The following is a 23,880-nucleotide window of genomic DNA, read 5'->3' on the forward strand; positions in this document are numbered from 1 at the left end:
CCTGCAGTCAACTCTCTTGTCCGTTAGTGTCGTTTCCCTCAGTTTGCCGAAAAATTTGCGAACGATCCGTTGGCATGGGTGTCCTTGCACCTTTACCTTGTACTTGCTTTGACGTCGATTACCCGACAAAGCCCGAGCCCGTGAGAGGCTCATCGGAATGCACCGTCATACGCCGGTGTATGCACTTATCTCGAGTGCAATTCTCGAATTCCGTATGGCCAGGGATTAATTTAATGGGACCCCAGCGTCTCCCAAGGAGCCGGGGTCTCACATAAGGGGGCATTCGGATCCTCCAACAAGGATAATACCCTCCTGCAGCCGTCGTGTATACCGGCAATATCCTGAGATAGTCCAACAAAGATGCGTTTGTGCATACACGAGATTGCGCGCGATACTCGCTGAATTAAACTGTCCTCTCTGTTCACCGGTGAAACGTATCGGATCGGTTGTGAAATGTCCTCCGAGCTTTCACGGATTAAAACAGATTTATTTGCAATTACGTTTAAATTTTAATTTAATTTACGATGGTATTCGGGGCAAACATGTTGGATGGCAACTATTTTTTTTTTTTGTATCACCAATTATTTATCTCGAATGGAAAAGCATGTATTTTTTAAATTAAAACGGTAATTTATAAACGGTATAGCGCGACAATACCAACTGATTTATTTTAGAAAAGCATAGATTTCGTTAACCTTGCCAAAGGGTTGATTAACTTCTAACTCTTAACAGCTAAAAGTTCAATGCATCGTTTGCATGGAAAACGTTAACATAAAATATAACATGAAAATAATATAAAACGTCAGCTATCATTACACATAATTTGTCCATCCCTTCAACCAGAATCCCTAACCGAATGAAACAAAGTCCGTGAGCTTAACAATACTCGAGGAATGGGGAAACGACACCTGTTACTTGGATAACATCGAAATGCACTTCGAGCACGCTTCCGTCGCAACGATACGATAAATATTCAGTTGTTTATCAAAACAGTTCTTTAAAAAGGACTCACCATGTTTACGCCGAAAGATCCTCTGTACCTCTCCAGCTTCGCTCCCGCTCTCGCTCTCGCTAAAGGCATTCCACTTGCGGGGGTTGACGGATCCTTTGACCCGGACAAATTCGCCCTCAATCCCAGGTCCAGGTCGGGTCTGGTCCCTGAGGCTGGTGCTGCGCCTCAGCATCCAGGAGGACTCCCTGGGTGGAGGCGGAAGTGGCCGATCTGCGTCGTACTCCGGCGTTTCTGTAGCGGACTTTGTCCCTTGGATCTCTCCGGGTCTCCCAAATGTCGAACCACCTCCCACCGGCAAGTTCCCATACACGTTGGTGTTGCTATTGTTCTGGTTGTCCGCAGTCTCCGGTTGCGAGAAACCACCTTCGCCCTCTCTGAGCCCAGCTTCCGGCTTGTTCCTCCTGGTGGGAGGTTCGGGAGCCATTCCGTGTTTGGTGGGCCAGATACCGACTTCCAGGGAAGAGGTCTGGTTGGAAAAGCTAACTCGCTTGGTCCCAATGGTCCCGTAGTCGACGGAACTGCTGGAGTTGCTGATAAGGCTGCCTCTTTTGAAGATCGGGGCCGGTGGAGGCTTCCTCTCGGTTCCCTGGTACTCCTCGTAAATGGGGGGTGTCTCGGACTTCCTCAGGGCAGCCACCGTGTTCTTATCACGACCGGACAGGAAACCCCCATCGTCCTGGTCAATCGGCTTTCTATGAGGTCCCAGACTGCGCCTCGGCTCGTCTCCTCTGACGAAGTGCGGCGACACACTCTTCGCTCTGGGCACCGGGTCCTGGCGATCTGGTTGGTTCTGGTCTCTGATGGGTTCCTGGATTGCCGGCTGCGGCCGCACAACCAGGACTGGCTGGTTCTGACCCTTCTGGCCCATGATGGGTGGCTTTCCGGTTGGGTTCTGCTTCGAACTCGGTAGTTTTCCACGCCAGTAGAGCTGATCCACGTTCCCGGGGACCGCGACCACGTTGGGCTGGGTCAGGCTTGGACTGGATCCGTGTCTTTGAGCGTTGGCGACATTTAGGGATACGGGAGGACCTTGGACTTTCCTCCTCGCGTAGATGGGGTCACCCCTCTCCTCGGCGAGGTTCTGCTCGTATATTCGCCTCTGCTGCTCCTCGTCCAGCTTCTTCAGCTGTTGCCAGTACATCGCTTCTCTGACTTCGGGCAGATCGACAATGACTTCGGTTTGAGAATTAGGATTCGTAGGAGAAGTCATGCTCTTTCTCTGAGCATCCAGGGCCTTCTGCTGCCAGTAGAAGGCCTCCAGGTGTTGCATGGTTTGGCGCTTAGACGGAGAAGTCTGTCTTGACGGGTGATGGCCGTAAATCGAGTCCGACGAACGTTGGCAGATACCTTGATCCGAGTGTTGGCGCTGTCCGTATATTGGCTCCTGTTGCGCGGAGTTTCGAGTCACGTAAATCTGGCCATCATGGAAATTTAGTTGTCGTGGCGAGTAAATCGTTTGCGACCTTGGTGATGGGCACTCTTGTGGTTGAGTACCGGGGTCAAGTTGTTGGGACGTGGGATGACCCGGTGGTCGCTGACCTCTCCCATCGGCACACATTGACTCGTGTCTGGGAAGATGTCTGGTATATCTGTCCATCTCGTGGTTCCTCTGCAAACCGCAGTTGTTTTGGTTCTCACACATACCGTGAGTTTTGGATTCGAGGTCCTGCGGAGCATGGCAAGTAGGATGTAACTGACAATGCGGCGCGTTACGATCTTGCTTAATGGGACCCAACATTTCCGCGCGTTCCATAGAGCCTGATCGAACAGCCATCCCTACCGGAGTGGAAGATCTTCTGGGGTTTTGCCTTTGAGCGTAGACAGGGATATCGGTTGAAGTGGTGGACGATGAACAGACGCTGATTCCAGGTGACACCGTTGATGCCTCATTGGGCAATACCTTTTGCACGGATTGTCCGTCATAGCCCTGGTCCAATTCAGGCGTATTTTTTATCCCGGAGTCCTCGGAAACGATGCCGGGAGATTTTCCAAACTCCAGTCTTTCGGCTACAGTTTGCTTAAGTGATTGTCTGGATCCCAGCACCTGACTCGGTGAATCCGCCATCGGGACTGGGGAATCGGGACAACCTATCTCCGATCCTAAAGATCTGTCGTAAATCTCCCGCTTCGGAGATGCTATCAAAATCTGGTCAGAGGGCTGTGATATGCGAGAAGCTACGGAAACGTGGCTGGGTGTCCTGATCTTGCCGGCAGAATTTGGCAAGGAGACCGGCCCCCTCAGCTGATCGCAATTCGTATTTGATCCATCTTTCGGTTTATCGGAACGATTCGCGGGCGACATGGGCCTCGATTCGTCAGCAGGAATTGGAACACTCTGGAGAACTCTCCCACATGTGGTAGAATGTCCCGTAGGAAAATTCTCAGGTGGAACGATGGTCAACGGAGAAGTGACTCTCTTCAACCTGGCGGGTGACATGACTCTAGGACTGTGCACTGGAGTTCCGGTTTTGACGATATTTTCCGGACAGTTGGCATGCCTGGGTGACGAACCCACGTACGACGTATTGGGACAAGGAACCCTTGACACCTCATTAATACTTTCCACTTTGCTTGTACCTCCGCGAGCTGTGGAATGGTCCATTGGAGACCCATTAGGTGGAAGAATGGTCAACGGCGAAGTAACCCTTTTCAATTTCGTTGGAGATAGAACCCTGGGGCTTTGCAACGCCGAGTTCTTAGGTCCAGAATCCATGCAACATATGCTGGGACAGGTTCCCTTCGATCTATCGTCATCGTTCGACCGCTCGCTTATTACTCCATACGCGGGTGGATGTCCTGGAGATGAATTCTCACCAGCGTTGACGGCCATCGACGAAGTAGCATTCTTCAGTCTCGTTGGGGACATGACTCTGGAACCCTTCATTGGGCTTCCCGTTTCGGCAGAACCTTCGGGATGTGACAGACAGTTGGGGTTTTTAGGACTCTGACTCACGGAGGACACGTTAGAAGGTGAACTCCTGGACCCATCATCCACATTCTCGACGTTGGCCCTCAGCTTCGCCAGATTACTAGACAAGGGAATGTTTGGCGAGCCTCGTTGAATGTGAGCTACATCTTGGCCCAAATTGTTGCCACCGTGTTGGTTGACATTTCTGTGACTCGGTGAACTCTTGTCCACTGATGATGACTTATCTTGACGCGGGGATGTATCCTGACAAGACTCTGCTGATTTCGTCTTTTCTGCCAGATTCTTGTCTTGATGGGCATCTTGACAAGATGGATCTTGGAAAATCTCGATCTTCGCCCTTTCTGGACAAGGAGACTTTGATTCATAAAACTGATCCTGATACACCTCCGTGGGAACACCTTTCGTCGAAGGCGTTTCATCATAGATCCTATCCGCTTTATTCTGCACGTGAATCTTCGGAGAAACGGGATAGGGCATTCTCTGGGATTCCTGATTGTTTTCGTAAATCTGGTCTCGCCGGTCGTTCAAGCTATCACTAGGAGACGTCCTGGGGGAGTTCAGGTAATATTCTCCACTCTTTGAGCTGCCGGGGGAGAACTCGCTTTTCTGGCTGGAGTTGGGCGTGTAGCTGGAGTCTGCATAGTCTCCCGATTTTTGACTGGAGCTGGGGGAGTACTTCGGTGACCTTCCTACTAGAGGAGCCCGTTGATTCTGATTGACGATCAGCTGACGAGTGATCTTCACTTGGGCTGACACAGGAGTCAAATTGAACCCAGAGTCCGAGCTATAGTTTCTATTCGTTTCGATCTTCTCCAGATCATTCCCATTCTCGTAGAGCCTGTTCCCGTCGTTATAGTTTTGGTTTTCTTGAACATACTGTTCCTGCCGATATTCCTGGATCGTTCTGCTGACGTTCTCTCCAGGATAGTTGTCCAGGTTCTCTTGATTCTCATAATTGGCGAATTCCACCTTTTGTGGAATCGCTGGAAGCGGTCTATCCATTGGATGCACCGCTCTGGGTCTTATCAGAAACCTCTCTCCGGGAGGTGCCGATATCCTTCCTGAAGGACCATGGTTTCTCAAGAAACGAGGCTGGACGTGCTCCTGAAGACTATGTTTTCGCTCTATATTGCACTTTCTCTCGTCGCCGCGTCGTTGCTTAAATTTCCTCAAATCCGGGGAACCACTGATAATGTTTTGGTCTATCCATTTGTCTTCGGGGGTGATCGAGTTTATGGAGGAATCGGCAGGACAGGTCCTCGGAGATCTGGTGTCGCGTATCAACGATCGATCGCTCTGCAGGAAATGATCAGGGGTGCTCGTGATAATTCCCTGTTCCGGAAACAGCTCCTGCTTGATCTCGTTCAACCGCTCCTCGATCAGAGAGCTGTTCAAACTCGTGTCCAGCTTCACGTTCCTCTTAATGTCCTCGTTCAAGTTCATACTATCCGGGGATCTCGTATAATTCCCATTCTGCTGATATTGACTGAAGTGACGCTCGTCGCGCCGCTTACGCTCTTTCTGTTCCCTCTTGTAATCCTTCCGCGAGTCCTTAGGCGAGAACAAACCAGGAAGCAATCGTCGCAAGCCTTTCCTCTTCTTCTCGTCCTTCGGCGGTTTGGAGCATCCAGCTTCCATTGCGAAAGCTTTAATAAGATTCGCGTAGCCGTCTCGATTAGAATTCCGCCCAGAACTCTCCGATCTATCCTCAAAATCTGGTCGCTTTGATGATTCTTTATCTTTACCTGCAGAATCTTCCTGGGGTCTTTTCGATCCTTCAGGATCTTGGAAGACTTCGGGGTTCCGTCCTAACTTCTCTCTCTGTTCGGTACCAGGATCATCATCGGCCTGGCACCGTTCAACTTGAACTCCAGCACTCAAATTGCTTCCGACTTCTGTCTTATTTTCTACCTCGACCTTTCCATCCGCGTCGACATATTCTGCTTTTCCATCAACATGCTCTTCGTTCTCGTTTCCTTCCAAGGTGCTGGAATCGCCAGTCTGCCAGGTTTTCACGGAAGATTCCTTCAAAGTGCTATCCTGCGACGCGTTCTCGCCCAAAGTATCCAAGCTCCTGTCCTCGGCTTCTTCGATGTCCTCGTCGATGGCCTTGATCCTGTCCTCTAGACACGAATCCGAGTCCACCGTGCTGACGGTATCTTCCAGAACCTCCTCAAGACTCTGTCTACTGGCTTCCTCCGATTTCTCCTCGGATCTCCTGCGAATCCGATCGATCAGCCGTTTGCCACTCTCCTCGACGATGCTCTCGTGAGATGAAATACTTCCTAACTCCTCGATGTAAGACGACTTCGAGGACTCCGAGGAATTGGCCTCCAGGTGGACGTCCAAGAATTCACCGGACCACCTATTCTCCACCTCGGACACCCTCTCGCTGTATTTGGACTTCTCGTTGCCGCGACTTACCTCGGATCTCTCCAAATCCGACGCATAATCTAGATCCGTCTCGAGGAGCCTCTTCTCCTCGATCCTGAGCTTCTTGTCGAAATTATGCTTCTCCAAGAATTCCTTGTCGAAGGAATTCCTAGTGAAGTCCTCGTGCAGATCCAAATCCCTGGCCTTTATGGGACTGTTCTGGAGTACTGGCAGCTTCGACTTGTACGTCTCCGCGGTACTGGCATTGATCTTCGTCTGCAGATTACGTTGGAGTCTTTCGATCTCCGACTGGCTCTTTTCCAGACGATCTAGAGCTTCGGTTTTGATGTCTACCACCTTCCCTGGGCATTTAGGTCTCGATTCGGTATCCGAAATCAACTCGTCCTCCGTCTTCTTATCATATGGAATCACCGCACCTTTCCCTTCTTCGTCATGGTGACTTCTACCCACGTCTTCTATCTTTTCTTCCTCAGCATTCTTTTGCTCTTTCGGCACTTCCTCAAGTTCTTTGGGGTCTTCCTTAGATTGGTTTACTTCTTCCACCTTTTTCCCGGGTTCCTCGTCTCCTCCCTCGCCTTTTTCATCCTCTTTCTTAATTCCTGGCTTGTCCGGGACTTTCGGGGGGACCTTCTTGGATCTCAAAGTCACGGCCTTCGAGAACCGAGCTCCCTTGACGAGGCTTCCGATGGAGGAGCTCTTCGTCAGTTTGATCGGGCTGATCCTGTTCTCGTTAAAGTTTGCTGCCTTCTCATTCTTCTGGTCCCTCGAGACCGCTGTCTTGGTGGGACTGTTTGGCAGTTTCCTCTCGAAAGTCACTCCGTTTCCGAATTTGATCTTGGTCCTTGCCCCAGGATTCTCCCCGACTTCCGGATCGACCGCCTTACCTGCAGATGACTTCTCCTGGGCAGCCTTGGATTTGCTCAGGAACCTCTTCTTCAGATCGGAGACCTTCCTGGAGGTTTCGCTCTTCGTCAGCAGAACCTCCCGCGAGCCGCTCGTCTCCAGGACGATCTTCTCAAGGACCACCTTGTCCACGGAGAGGATCCGCACGTCCTCGACCGCTGCGTCGTCCTCGGAGACCTTGGGACCAGCATCGAATACCTCGTGACCTTGACTTCTGCGCCACCTATCCTGAGACCCCGTGGCGGCTTCTTCCATCCTCGGGGGTCCACCAGCTCCTTAAGGACGCCTGCAATGCAGAAAATAATAGCGCTCAAACAGGGCTCATGACCTTACTTGAGAATGATCCAACCATAAACCATGCCCTAATACGGATAGGTACATAAAAAAGGGGCTGCTTTTATTTTATTAATTAGATCCATTTTATCGCACAATAGGGGTTACCTATCCTCAAATCAGTCTCAAACCAAATTCGCAAAACTCATGAATATTAAAATAAAAATTACTAATTACAGCATTGGCGTGTAAAATTGTTCATCGTTGCGATAAATCACGAACCGTTTGATATTCCCCTTAAAAAAGAAAAATCTTCGGAACGGCAATAAAAATCAAACCAGGTTGATGAAATAATCCGTATTAAAAGGAAAACATGAAAAATAAAATGAAAGTTATTTGGCTAGAATTATTCTAACACCTGAAATTAAGATTACTCAAATTGTACCGCCGTTTAATCATATCACATGAGTGTACCTGTACTATCAATATACCCAATTTCTCCGCTGAAAACATTTCATTCGTTAGAACTTAACTTAAGTGCAATAATGTTTCTATACTGTTAAAAGTTTCGTAAGAAATAAACAATGATAGTAGACAGTCAAAACCAAGGTACGCGATGAAAGCGATCTTGAATTTCAGAAACGTTGGAAAGGGGAACATGGGATTGGAGGGATTGAAATGATACGGGGAAACAGTTTGGGGAAGCATTCTCTACATTCTTAAGCTTCCTTGTCAGTGCATGTAGATGCATCTGCAACCTTGACTCAGATCGGTGCACCAGGCAACACAGGTGCGAGAAGATGACCACTCATCGTACCGCGTAATTACCGGTGGTCGTTACAGATTTTTCCGTCCCTCGAATGAGAAATCCTTTGGGAACCAGCAGGTAGAGAGATCTCATCTCGGGGGTCAAGGCTACGAGTAACTTCTCCTTAAACGGCCGTCAAAGGATCCTTAATGCCATTTTACCGTTCCAGGACTCTTAGCTGCCCAGGACGGGGGAGCGCGAAACTAAAGGGCAAATCTTAAGAACGTACCTTGTCGAATTTTTTAGATTTCCCTTCCATCCGCGATGAAAAACAGACTCGAACGATGCGGTCTTAAGCCCCGACAAATTTCTCGGTTCCCTCCGGTAACGCAATATTCGCACTTGCGGTTTGTTCATTGCACCGCCGCCGCGGTTACGCTGACCAATACTTCAATTCCGCACTTATGCCTACCCTCGACTGGAATTGCATTGCGCTAACTTCTGGTAGGATTTCACGAGCCCTGATCCCTAGGGGAGAACTTCTCCCTTCTGCAAGACCGAAAACTTATTTGTTCCCATTCATCCGGTAGACAATTCAGATTGGAGGAAATTATGAATTACCAACAAATTATCCTAACGCAATATTTGCACCTGCGGATTGTTCATTTCACCGCCGCCGCGGTTACGCTGACCAATACTTCAATTCCGCACTTATGCCTACCCTCGACTGGAATTGCATTGCGCTAACTTCTGGTAGGATTTCGGTTCCTAGAGGAAAATTTCTCCCTTCTGCAAAACCGAAGACTTATTTTCGAGCCTCGATCCCTAGGGGTAAAATTTCTCCCTACTGCAAGACCGAGAATTCATTTGTTCCCGTACGTCCGACAGATAATTCAGATTGGTGGAAATTATGAATCACCGAAAAATTATCCTAACGCAATATTCGTACTTGCGGAGTGTTCATTGCACCGCTGCCGCGGTTACGCCGACCAATACTTCAATACCGCACTTATGCCTGCCCTCGACTAGAATTGCGCTAACTTCTACTCGGATTTCACGAGCCCCGATCCCTAGGGGAAAATTTCTCCCTCCTGCAAAACCGAAAACTTATTTTGGAGCCTCGTTCATCAGACAGACAATTACTCCTAGATCGGTGGGAATTATGAATTTCCAAAAAACTATCCTAATGACTAGACTAATCTAACCTATTTGTGAGACCCGTTCATCGGACAGAAAATTATTCTCAGACTGGTGGGAATTATGAATTACCAAAAAATTATCCTAGACGGGTACTCGATGATTTACAAAATATTCATTGTGTTATTTCTCCCTGGTATAAATTTCCCTTCGTCAAAGCCCGGGACATTATTCATCAGCTATTATTTAGAGATTATTAGAGATACACGGTGCTTCCATACGTGGCCGCGTTCAAAGGCGTTCATTAAATCCCGGCGGGATGGACATTATGAATAAAAATCGGAAAATGACCATATATTTTGTTGGTAACAGAAGTACTTAGTCACGTTAGAATAGGGGGTTTAAGAGAGACTATAAAAATTATGATTTAGGACCTATCGAAGGGTTCATTTTTCCTTAAACACGAAAATATATTCGCTGTCCGTTACTATCAAATTAAAAAAAAAAAAAAGGAATCATAGGAAACAGACAAATTGTTTCCCATCATCTCTTTAAATGAACAAACGAAAGTATTCCTTGACTTGAAAAGCCTTTGATCATTGACAATGCGTACGTTGGCCGTCAAAATGTACCGAACCCGAATACTCGGTGCAACTAGACTAAACAACTTCACGTACGAGGTCATCGGGTTTACGGTACGGTATGTACTTCCTCCGAACTGGTACCGACCAAATGCCAATTCGTCACGGTTAGTGCCGGGAACAAGTTCAATGGACCAAGTACAACACACCCAAGAAAACAATTTTCTCATTTGTAATTGAATGGAACCTCTAATTAGGAATTCAAGGGCTAGCACTGAAAGTAAACGCGAGGGAAAACGTTTCTCCAATCCATCAGTTAAATGAAAAATCTTAATGCAACGCATATTAAAAATTGAATTGAAAGAACCTGAACGATAAGTACTCAAAATCGAAAACGTTCCTACAATCCATCAGTTAAATGAAAAATCTTAATACAACGCATGTTAAAAATTGAATTGACAGAACCTGAACGATAAGTACTCAAAATCGAAAACGTTTCTACAATCCATCAGTTAAATGAAAAATCTTAATACAACGCATATTAAAAATTGAATTGAAAGAACCTGGACGATACGTACTCAAAATCGAAAACGTTCCTACAATCCATCAGTTAAATGAAAAATCTTAATACAACGCATGTTAAAAATTGAATTGAAAGAACCTGGACGATACGTACTCAAAATCGAAAACGTTCCTACAATCCATCAGTTAAATGAAAAATCTTAATACAACGCATGTTAAAAATGGAATTGAAAGAACCTGAACGATAAGTACTCAAAATCGAAAACGTTTCTACAATCCATCAGTTAAATGAAAAATCTTAATGCAACGCATGTTAAAAATAGAATTGAAAAAACCCGAACGATAAGTACTAAAAATCGAAATAAATAATCTATCCGCTATAATTAGTGGAAGAAATAACTGATGTATTGAGTTACTCTTCTCGAGTCTATACTGCGAGATAACGTAATTCTGCTATTCTCGGATGTCGCTATTACAAAACAGGTAGATACTGGTGACGTACCGAATGTTACGATCATTTACGCAAATATACGTGCACCGAGACTCTCCAGGCAAGAGAGCACCTCGACGTTGTACCGTAATACTACATTACCTCGATACGATTGAATTTCACCGACAAACTTGCGCAACTCTGAATCCCGACGTGCTTAGCACGAGGCGATAAATTATTTAAACTTATTGGAACAATTAATTATAGTCGATCGCAGTCTTGCGCGGGAAATTTGTATCCTTAAAATGCTAGAGGAAACATTAAAAAAAACCCTGCCCCGTTTTAAAATGATTTATTAATTCTTTCTCCGAGGTAAAATGCTACACCTATACACAAATTGAAATGGTACCTAAATCATCTTATTTCTATTAAAAATCATAAAACAAAGGGGAGTTCTGTACCAAGAAAATCGAGTTAACAAAACCAGAATTCCAATTATTTCTACTGGGTTGGATTGTTAAATATAACCTTACTATTTTTTTTCGTTCAAGGTATCAGATATTTCCAGTATAGTATGTTGTGTATCAAGTGTGTATAAAAATGTCGTTTTTACGAAGGTGGAGTTGAGATCACGAGTCAACTGCTTTGCATGTAACAAAAGACGCGTTTTCAAAGGAGATTGGACAACAAAAATATTATCTAGTTGCATTAATACTTCTTTTTTAAAGAGAGATTTTCAGAGAAAGAAAATTCCCGAGAGAATTTCTGGGTAAAAGACAAAGAATTCTCAACTAGAAATGCAACTAATAATTTAAGAATCTGAGTAAGATTACCACATGTTCAACCAGACTTCAGTAACCAGAGTTGTCTAGTTATATTAACCAGACCTTCTAATTAATAACTAGAAATCTGTTAACCAGGAGCATCTGATAACGTTAACCAGAACTTTTTTAACGTATTAAATTTAGTCGAGACAAAAAAGTGTATTTTCGCAATGTTTCTCCGTAAACCTCGTCAGCTTCGTTCGAAAATATCGAACCTCCTCATTTTTCGATTGGCACTTAATTAAAATAAAAATCCGACTTCCACCAGAAATGTTTACTCCTTTCAGAATATAACTAATGTCACTGTGTAGATTGAATGGCTGGCGTGCAATCTGGGAAAATTACTCTGCTACATGTTAGGCAGTTATTATTCCAATTATCGTCGGTCGCCATCGTAATTGGCAAGCAGGGAGTAAAAATCAAGAGCATAAATGCACGTGGAATGGGCACAACGCGGTACCCGACTTTCATGTCGATGAATTCCAATTTCCGCGCCTCCCGGAAAACAATGAGACCTTTTTCCAAAGGCGGAAAGAACTTTTCTCCGTTCCGAGCTCTCAAAGTGACTATTTTTCAGGCCGAGAAGCGACACGAATGCCTTTTTTATATCCACTCGTCTCTTCCGCGGTCGTAATGTCCGCTTCGCCGGGATCCCGCATTTTCTCCCACTTTTCCAAACTCATCCTTTTTTCATTCCAATTATTCTCGTTACCGCGCCGAGTGCCTAAAAAACAGGCATCGGGTACCCTACGTATTTTCTGCCGACCCGGCCATAACGTTTTTACCTTTTATCCCTGCACCTACCGAGACATAGATTTCGTCCCTCTCCATCACGTAAATTTACCATGATAATTATTCCCCCTCGCTCGGCATTCCGCGTTTTTATTAAAAAAAAAAAAATCTAAAAATGAATGTCCTCCAACGCCGAGAGAAGAAAAAAAATGAAAGAGTCCAACCATCTGAAACACTTTCTACGATCTTACAGACCGCACGAAATGATTACATTTGACTTTCTTATATTTTCGAAACATCACGACGTTATTAAAAAACCGGCAATGCACGTAATGGCGAGATATTTCATAGATATGCGAACCTTGCAAAATCGGAGTCCCCTAGTCGGCACAGAAATATATTACTAATTATCGCAGTATATGGAGGGATGTTCGTCAACTTCTGATACTCCTTCGCATCTAGGCAGTTTTACCAATTTTTCCAGGACTTCGTGTCGCGTGTCCTTAAATGGTTATGGAATTAATTGTTAACTCAAATCACGTGAAATAATCCTTGATTGAGGATTTTCATTTTAATGTTGGGGCATTGAACCCTAAGTGTACTGGTGCACGCCATTCAACTTAAGGTGATGTGAAAATGGCATCGAAGAGGTTTTGTTTATAAAACTTTTCTCCCAACTCGATTTACCGAATAGTTTAAAACTTTACAACGTGAATAGGGAGACTATAAGAAAGGTCCTGAAACTCATGAAATTTCAATTCTTTTCAAATTTGTTTATAGGTATTTTAAAAATAGTTTATAAAAAATGAATTTCGCGAGTTTCAGGACCTACCTTAGGGTCTCCATATTCACGTTTTAAAGTATGAAATGATTTGAGACACCCAATTCGTAGAAAAGTTTTATGAACGATTGAGCATTCGGATGCCACTTTCACATCCCCTTAAGGGGGTATTATCGTTTAGAAACTTCGAAAATTCGATTTATTTTTTTGCATTTTCTTATAGTGTGGGATTCTGAGAATGTGTCTCGAAAATATTAATGGGATGTTTCCAGAATTGTGGAGTAATTTGCTGTAAAACATGAAAACCGTTTCTTGTCCTTCTTGTTATCAAATGCAGAAATGAGTACGACAAATGCTGAGATTATCTGGAAATGCAGTGAGAGTTTTTTTTTTTTTCTCCTGTACATCGTTAGTTAGTTTCTACTGCGGATAATAATAGTCCGCTATGTCCATCGTCAACTTCTGATACTCCTTCGCATCCAGGCAGAGTTTTACCAGTTTTTCCAGGACTTCGTGCCACGTGTCCTTAAATGGTCCTCGCTCTCTTGAGACACAATAAATCACTGCGCCTTTAAGAATTACAGCGCCAAGTGCACATCGAGAGCTGCACTCGGTAAAGTGCATTGCACCACCAGATTCCCGGAAAATATTGAAAAACAGGAAGATACAAACAAATTAAGGTCCCTTTAAAAAGTAATAAGTAACGAAAAGAAATTTCCCTGTAATTCATTAAACGCGATCTCTGTCACACCTAAGAAAATCATGTTACGTTAAAATCCCAAAAAATCGCGGAAATCATTGAAAAACAGGAAGATACAAACAAATTAAGGTCCCTTTAAAAAGTAATAAGTAACGAAAAGAAATTTCCCTGTAATTCATTAAACGCGATCTCTATCACACCTAAGTAAATCATGTTACGTTTATTTAACCGCGCGTTTATCTTTCTCTCGCGTGTAATTCCGAATAAAATTCTGCGCCAGGATTTGAGGAAAGAGATTAAAAAAAGGAAGTCCTCCCTTCTCAGGGAATTATCCCTACACGCGGGTTTAATTCATCCCGCGTACTTAACGCCACGTTTACGTTGCTCATGCGCAATTTCAAATAAAGATTTCCGTCCTCAATTCAGCTTTTGTCTCGAATAAGGGGCTCATTACCATGCGCAACGCCTTTCAAAGAACTAACGACTTAATGAAGCCTGCAAGCACATAGGCCTCTATCTCGGTGCTCTCTGAGAGATCAAAACCAGGGTATTCGTCTAACAAGGAAGGTATCCCCCAGGTCGATATCTCTCTGATTTGATTTCTTTTATAATACGTTATAGTAGACTAAAAACTAAGCGACGCGTATTTCTTTTTATCTGCCATTAAATACTTTAAGGGGGTGAAACCAACACCCAAAGTAAGGCATGTCAAGGGGCGATTTAGTAGTTTCACCCACGAGAACATAATATTTTTTAACCAATCCACCTGGAAAAGCTTTCTCATAACGNCAAGAACATAATATTTTTTAACCAATCCACCTGGAAAAGCTTTCTCATAACGAGATAAATGAAAAATATAATTTTCTCAATTAAAAGAAAAAAAAAATTAAGGGGTAAGCCACCCCTCAGAGGGCTTACTTTGTATGGTGGTTTCACCCCCTTAGAGTGTTTAATGGCAGATAAAAAAAAAAAGTGTCGCTTAGTTTTTAGTCTACCATAACATATTATAAAAGAAATCAAATCGGAGTGATCGATCTGGGATACCTTCCTTGTAAGAAAAAAACGAAGAAAAAAAAAGATAATTGATAAGACCTAGATCCCCACTCGACCCTGACGGATTAAGACCGATTTGAATCGTCAATAAATCGACCGACTGATATCTCGATGCCCTACGATATTTCTCGGGCGTAGATAGCGCAAACCGAAAGCACCTTCCCAAAAGTACTCCGGTATATCAATGATCGACGACGATCGGTATCGATCTCGCGACCTTGCCGATCGGGGCCGCGTTCCGCTACGGAAACGCGAACGTAATCGCAATCGATATATCGGCCACCGTAAGGGAGCCCGATCGGATGTTTCTTTACGACACTTGTCGGAATAGACTGGCCCGAACCGATCTTGCGCAAATGCAAATTCCTTCCAACAAAGGGCAACGGGAAAATCGCGAAAATTGAGACAGATCGATCGGAGGGAAACTCGATCCGCGATTAGCGCTCGATGCGCCGATCGGTGTTTGCACGCCAATAAAACGAATTAGCCTCCACCTTTTGTCACTTGTGACATGGCATTCATGATCGTTGGTTCTGACAATAAAACTCGACGATCGTGCAAGTGATCCGGAGGCATGTATGTAAAAATTTTCCTACTCAGGTGCGCGGCCATTTCTCGTAATCGGGTTTTATTTATCAATTTATTATTTTTTTTTTTTACCGGTACTTAGGTATTGGTCCTAATCACCATGCACGGTGGACAGATTTTTCAGGTTATCTTATATAGCTCGTCGGTTCATTCCAATAAAACTAGACTACAGGTATACGTTTTCATGAATCAACTCATATGTAAAACTCATTTCCCTAATGATTTTTCTGTTCTAATTGTTCAACTCGATACAACTTACAGATTACGTAGATGGCCCGAATAAGTTTAAGGTCAGTCGCACCAACTGTGATTAACCTGAATTTTCTTAACTCTGAGTATATCGGATTACTGAAATTCGCGTTGCACCGATAAAAAATTAAGCCGACTAAAGATTAAAATCCTCTGTCAGATAACAACCCTTAATTTTGGAATTAATTGTTAGCTCAAATCACGTGAAATAAACCTTGATTAAGGATTTTCATTTTAATGTTAGGGCATTGAACTCTAAGTGTACTGGTGCACGGCATTCAACTTAATCAGTAAGTGATCGCGTGAACCGATGAACATAAGTGGTCGCGTGGGATCGCTAGCTATCATAGTTAAATGGCATCAATCCCACTATAACATATCAAAATCTGGGAGGGAATGCAAGGAGATACTTTCTTTGAAATTTTAGAAAGGAACAGCGCGGGTACATACCTATACATATTTTTTGTATAAGTGTAAGGCTCGCCGCCAAAATCGTTGCCGTTTTGCAGCACTTACAACTTTTCACGAGCAACCCATTACATTGCTACTTTATTTCCAATGGACCCACACGTGTAAAATACCTGGCGAACCTGCTTAAAAACAGGAATTACGCATTTCGTAAGATTACAAAAGTATGAGATACTTTAGGAATTACTTAAGGGATTACTTAAGGAATACCACCAAAAGGGTGTACAAAAATTTATGGTTGCTGAATACATAAAAGCCCAAGGTCTTGAAAAAAAACTTTCTCTCCGACCGTCAGATGAAATTTCAACTTGCTCTCGAACGTAAATCACCCCACACGATAACTTAAATGTTAAACATATTATTTACCGCATTTGCCAATCCTTTATTATCTCCCAAAACTGTCCCAAAACTATTTTCCTCAGTATAGTGCGAGACAACTTGCAGTTACTCATGATTCCCGACCTACCCATTGCACTCCTTTAACTGCCAACCTTATTCGTTAATTTCTGCACAAATCTCAAAGTGAACATTCTGCCATCGCAATCAAACTCAAAACACCACACACAACTCAACCACCTGTGCCATTTGACTTAACCCTTTGGGTACTAAGAGCGCCTAAAGGCGCCCGACGTAAGGTCCAATATTCCCTGCACGGTCAGCCGAGTTTCGCCCGTATGTCGAAATGACTCCGTGTTCAAAGGGTTAAGGTGAAGTGAAACTCCCTTCAAATTAGTCGATTCGAATACAACACTTTTTTTTAAGGGTATTAGACCAAACTGTCCGAAACTTTGACACATCACTCCTGATCATCTAAGAATTGTCCTGACGCATTCAAAATTTGGATTTTTGAAAAATTTTTTTCAACTCAGCCCAAACCAGAACCAAACTGGCGTCGAGCTCTCATATTTCGATCGATATACAATTATCGAAGGCTCTGATATGAGAATCGAAAGGGTCAGGACAATTTTACGACAATTTAGGACACTTTGGTAATCGATAAACTCGCATTTGAACGGGATAAGAGCACAAAAAGTGTTTGAATGCGCTTCTATGCTAAAACGATGGTAATACGAGGTCTCGGAGTGAAAATTTAATCGACCTGGAAATCACAGATGGCGCAGGGGGTCCCTCTGCAGTCAATTAGGGCCCCAGAAAGCATGAATCCAGAGGATTTCTGGAGTTTTACTTCGATTTCTTTATAATTATCGTAGGAAAACAACAGGAAGAGTATGCCATTTGGTGCAATACCCAATATAATTCGACGCAGCTGTCAATATAAAAACCAACGTCGGCAACGTAGGCATTTAGAAAAACCTTCTTCATTGACGTCGATCAAGTTCCTCGAAGTGTTTCACTTCACCTTAAGAGAGCCCAAATGAAAAGCATCGAAGTACCCAGCGCAGCATGCGATTCACTGACTCGATGTGGACGTCATTCTAAATAGATTACCTCAAAGCGGCCGAAACGAGTGAACCACCTGTTTCGGAGCACGTGGGAGTTACCCCGTAGAAGACGTAGTTTCGATCGCTTGTCCAACGGTGGCCGAAATGCAATTACGCGGGGCATTATCGCGGCTCGTCATGTCGAGTGCACTCGTACGCAACTGGTTTTTGCGCAATTCGGCGGATTGTGAGAAATCGGAGTGGATTGATCGGACCCGCGGGAACGTGCTCGATCGGCATCGATCGGCTTCGATCGGCCGTAATTTACCTCTCGTACGAGGTGATTAACGACCGGGAGCCGGAGAGAGTGCAGGTCGTTTAGCGGCGAAAGCTCGCCGAAAAGTTCGCAATTAGGAAATTGCCACGGCCAATCGATTCCCGTCCCCCTATCGGCTTATCGACGTGCGTACCGATGCGTGCTTCTCCCCGTGCACGGAAAATTCGCAAACGGCCGAGCCCGGGTCATCGCGCCTCGGATGCACTTCCATAATTGTCCACCTCTGCCACGGTATCCGCGAATTGACCGATTGCTCATCCTTTTTTTTTCCCCGATTTTTCGAGCCACCTATAAAGACCGTTCCATTCATGTTTCGTTTATTCGGAAACAACCGAGACACTCAAAATTGGCTGTATGATAGCATGTGTACGTAAAAGTGTCTCGCACATTTTCGTAAGTTACTCTTTGGATGAAATTCACGTCATTCTCGGTGTCCCTCTTTAGACTTACTGTAATAAATAAAAAATATTCACCGATCGCTATGGTATAGACGCACGTGTATACTGAACATAAAAGCGTAAAAGTGTCTCGCACATTTTCGTAAGTTACTCTTTGGCTGAAATTCACGTAATTCTCGGTGTCCCTCTTTAGACTTACTGTAATAAATACAAAATATTCACCGATCGCTATGGTATCGACGCACGTGTATACTGAACATAAAAGCACACCTCAGGATGCGCATAATAATTAATCATAATTTTTATTCTTAAGCTGATGTGAAAGTGGCGTCAAAGAGGTCTCGTTTACGAAGCTTTTCTTCGAGCTGAGTGTATCGAATCGTTTCAAACTCGACGACGTGAATATGGAGGCTATAAGGAAATCCATGATACCCATAAAGTTTCAATTTTTATACAATTTCTATATTGATATAAAAATTCTTTATAAAGAAAATGAAATTTCACGAGCGTCAGGACCTTCCTTACAGTTCACGTTATAAGGTATGAAACGATTCGGTACACCTACACGCAGAGATAATATTGTAATCATTACATATGCTCGCGGGTCAAAGTATCGTTGTAACCTTAACAACAATTATTGTAGATGTAATTTCAATTTTTTGTCCTTTTAACCATTGCGGCTGTAGCACCGACTGCAGAATTCTTGTAAATAAATTGTAGTTATATTTGCATCCGACAGTGTTACATATATACCATTGGAAAGTAAAAATTAGACGTATAAAGGCACGGGTAAAAATGACCATCACAGGTGTAAAATTGAAAAACAAGAACTCTATTGAAAACCGTACAATATACCGCAGCACTAGTCATTTTTACAAGCATGAACTGTTATTGTTCCTATTGTGCGTTTAAGGTGAAGTGAAACTCCCTTCAAATCAATCGATTCGAATACAACACTTTTTTTAAGGATATTAGACCAAACTGTCCGAAACTTTGACACATCACTCGTGATCATCTAAGAATTGTCCTGACACATTCAAAATTTGGATTTTTTAAAAACATTTTTTAACTCAGCTCAGACCAGAACCAAAATGGCGTCGAGCTCTCATATTTCGATCAATATACAATTATCGAAAGCTCTGATATGACTGTCGTATGGTTGTAACTGTAATTACTCTGTAATAATGTGTACTACAATGGAATTGTACATTTGACATTTTTAGCAGAGTAATCGTTACTTTGTAGAACTGCTGTCCTTATATATACCAGCGATTGCTGTTATATCTATCCCAATTGTAGTAATTATAACAACTTCTTTCTCTTCGTGTAGTAAAGTTTCATGTACGACTGTCGGATGCCACTTTCACATCCCCTTAACGATTGCTCGAAATTATTCTTCATAGACCTTCAGTTTGGGGAAAAGGTTTACGAACGATTGACCCCTCAGATGCCACTTTCACATCCCCTTAACACGGCCCTGGCGTCTTCGCCTTTCTGTTTTCCGTTTTTCCGTTTTCTTGCAGGCCGTGCACGGAGTACGAGAAGACGAGCTCCGTGCCCCGAGTCCGAGATCGATCGGTCGACTTCCCCGTTCTCGATCCCCGCGTATATATCGCTTCCCAGCGAATCTCCCGATTCGCAGAAAAGCCCGCCGATCGCAGCCTTTACCTCTTCCAGGAGATGAAAATTATACCACCGGCAAAGGCTCGCCAGTAGCCGATAGAAAATCCCCGGCGCGCCCTTTAAGGTGAAGTGAAACCCCCTTCAAATCAGTCGATTTGAATACAACACTTTTTTTTAAGGGTATTAGACCAAACTGTCCGAAACTTTGACACATCACTCTTGATCATCTAAGAATTATCCTGACACATTCAAAATTTGGATTTGTTAAAAACATTTTTTCACTCAGCCCAGACCAGAATCAAAATGGCGTCGAGCTCTCATATTTCGATCAATATACAATTATCGAGGACTCTGATATGAGAATCGAAAGGGTCAGGACAATTTTACGACAATTTAGAACACTCTGGTAGTCGATAAACTCGCATTTGAACGGGATAAAGGCAAAAAAAGTGTTGAATGCGCTTCTATGCCAAAACGATGGTAATACGAGGTCTGGGAATGAAAATTTAATTCACCTGGAAATCACAGATGGCACAGGGGGTCCCTCTGCAGTTAATTATGGCCCCAGAAAGCATGAATCCAGAGGATTTCTGCAGTTTTACTTCGATTTCTTTATAATTATCGTACGAAAACGACAGTGGAGTATGCCATTTGGTACAATACCCAATATAATTCGACCCAGCTGTCAATAGAAAAACGAACGTCAGCAACGTAGGAATTTAGAAAAATCTTCTTTATCGACGTCGATCAAGTTCCTCGACGTGTTTCACTTCACCTTAAGAGAGCGAGCTAACAATCCTGGCAGAAAAATTGGAACAACGTTAGGGCACCTCACGATGATTTATTAGTTTCGATAGGTATTGACGACTTATTAGTTTCTGGGCAATGTCAGTAGCCGGTAAAAATTATTCATTTGTAAAACGATCGCGCCAGTATGTATGTAAAGCCTTCATGACCGGAATAACAAGAACGAGGCGTACTCTAATGAAAATATTCTAATACGAAAATTGATTATAACAGATAAAACGAGAATTTTCTTCACAAGAGTGGAAAGTTGTGCAGAGCTGACATAGAATCGTGAATAAATAGCGGAAGAATATAATCTTTACTTTCATGCACGTACCCTTAAGTTGTAATGAAAGTGTCACATATATATACACAAGAAAAGTCAACATATTGATAAAACTTTTCTTCAAAGTGAGTGCACCGAAAACAATTTGAAACATTAACACGTAATTATGGAAGTCCTATTTAAGGTCTTGAAACTCGCGAACTTTCATTTGTCGAAACAAAAATCTTCACTCATCTCGGACAAGAACAAAAAAAACGTTTCTTTCGAAAAAAAAAAACTAAATTTCGTATGATTCGGTGCGCCCACTTTGGAGAAAAGCTTTATAAATATTTTGACCAATATTTTCACTTCGAAGGAAGAATGGTCCTTTCCCAACTATTCCATTCTTCCTTTCATAATGCCTTAACGAAGTAAAGCTACAGTTGTTGGGATGAAAAATAGTATGAACATTGTGTCGCGTCAGAAAATTACTTCTGGGTCAATCGTCAGTAAAAACGTGCGGTTCGCAGAGGAATATGCTCGCTTTGATATACCGCCCTCGAAAAGGAGAAAAGAGGAAAAACTCTCGCCGCTGAATTCGTTTTTCCATTCAGCGTGTCAAAACACGAGTCAACGGAGCCGGGAGGAAAAATTCAGGTTTCCATCCCGGGCGTACCGTTCAAATTTCCGCCGAAAAGATGACATCCACGCTAGCAACGCATCCTATGACTCTCCAGTGCCCGTCACGCGAATAGTCGCAAAGTGCGGACGTAATTTCGAGAAGTCCGAGTGAAAAAGAGGAGTTCTACGAGAGCCCACGGGACTCGCCGTCACGAGATGGGACAACCTGCTGTCAGCTGTGCGAGACCGTAAGGAGAAATCCATTTCACGGGCGATCGGGATTTAAATTGGAGAATGAAAGAACTCCAGGATGCGTGGGAGTAACCGGCGGTCCACAGAGCCAACGAACCTAAAAGCTTTCCCTACGAGAGAAACTTTTGAAACGCAAAAGGAAAGGAAAAAAAAAATGTATAAAAATGGAGGGAGGAAGTTCATCACCCCACTTAGGATAATCCATTTAAGGGAGATGAACACTATGGCGGCCGAGAAAAAAGCTCCTTCCGAGAGTTATTCGTTATGCCGGTAGATGAATATATTTTTTGCATAGAACTTGCATAGAATTTGCAACGTAGGCATTTAAAACAATATTCTTTATCGACGTCGATCAAGTTCCTCGACGTGTTTCACTTCACCTTAACGCAGAAATGAGATCCAACGGAAAGCCGACGTTCTGATTGGTTGGCCCTCGGAACACATAGGAATCTGTTCCTAATTTTCCGTCACCTCATCACGAAGCTTTTCTCCTCAATTTTTACTATTACCTTCCTCCTTATATACCATTTCTGTTACCTTATAAAAGATAAGATGAAAACGACATATAAAAAAAATAATAAAAATAAGTAACGCCAAAGAAAAGGAAAAGGAGAACAGCTAAAAAAAAGGACGTGACTTTTCAGAACACAGTACAAAAATCAAAGTGACACATAGGATACAGGTTCCGACGGAAAGACGGAGTCTAATCGATATAGATGGATCGAAGCACGTCATGACACCCGATTAGCTCGTTATGATTCGCCATTTTGCCATAAAATCACCTTTCCCGATACTGACATAACATTCTCCGGATAAAAATCCCCAGCGGTATTGTCTCGATAAAAAAGACAATAACGATCATTCCCAAAAGAATAGTGCCGAGTCACAAAGAGCGACGTTAACGGGGGAATAGATTCGAGCGAAAAAAAAACCGGTGTCCTCGTTGGCCAGAGGACGTCAGGATGCTGGATGATCGTGCTCGAAACGACCCCCCGCTTACATAACTGTCATTCCTGCGACGTAGACTGTTCTCTTCGGAAATAAAATAAAACAAGGAAAAAAAAACAAAAAAAGAGAGTAGACAATAGTTCTGATTACTTCCAAAAGAGAAGGTGCAGAATCGGAGAGCGACATTACCGGAGGAGTGGGCTCCAGGGGAAAGCCGGCGTCACGATTGGCCGGCGAGCCGGAGAGCGCGTCAGGACCGGCAGATCATCAACCCGGCACTTTGCTTCTATCCGCGCCTCCGTTCACCTTAATCCTGTTAGTCCTGGATCCCAGCGATCGTTCGACACCGCCACGATATCGGCTCGATCATCCGGATCGACCCGCGATCGATCCAGGATCCGCGGACCCGAGGACCTCTCGGGGGCCCGAGTGCGGGGCGAGTGCGAGCGCGAGTGCGAATGCGAGGGCACGAGGCGGCGAGAGGGCGCGCGAGAGAGAGGGAGCGAGGGACGGCCGGCGCGCGGCCGCGAGAGACAGAGAGCACGTGTCGCCCGCGACGTCTCTGTACCGACTGAGCGACTCATATAATGTACGGGCGAATGCGAATCGGGGCCAGAGGGGACTCTTGCGGGAGGGAGGAGGGACAAGGAAGGACACCGCGAGGAACAAGGCGCGAGAGAGAGACAGGAGAGGGGGACCGGGAATCGCCGTGGACCCGGCGCGAGCGCCGCCGACCGCTAGTCGCTGCTACTCGCTGCTAGTGACTTCACGCTGCTAGTCGCTGACTAGCTGCGCACGCAGCCGATTGTCGCCCCGGGAAATATTTTTTCCCCGCGTTTTCCGTTCTTCCATAAAATCAGAATTTTTTTCTTCACTTATCGCGAAGCTCTTCCGACGTTTTCTCCCAAAAGCAACCTCAAATTATGCGAGAAACGCATACAAAT

General features: G+C 44.1%; 1 protein-coding gene across 1 annotated transcript; it reads right to left on the reverse strand.

Annotated features, from left to right (window-relative positions):
- Nucleotides 1–911: 911 nt before the first annotated feature.
- On the reverse strand, nt 912–23,333 carry LOC105702208. The gene is made up of 2 exons (XM_012429585.1): nt 23,126–23,333; nt 912–7,524 (listed from the first exon to the last, which is right to left on the reverse strand). The coding sequence occupies exon 2, from the start codon at nt 7,491–7,493 to the stop codon at nt 912–914; it is 6,582 nt and encodes a 2,193-aa protein (XP_012285008.1). The 5' UTR covers nt 7,494–7,524; nt 23,126–23,333.
- Nucleotides 23,334–23,880: the final 547 nt, after the last annotated feature.

This window comes from Orussus abietinus, unplaced genomic scaffold (assembly GCF_000612105.2).
Source record: "Orussus abietinus isolate OABI.00-Male unplaced genomic scaffold, Oabi_2.0 scaffold99, whole genome shotgun sequence".
Classification (NCBI taxonomy): Eukaryota; Metazoa; Arthropoda; class Insecta; order Hymenoptera; family Orussidae; genus Orussus; species Orussus abietinus.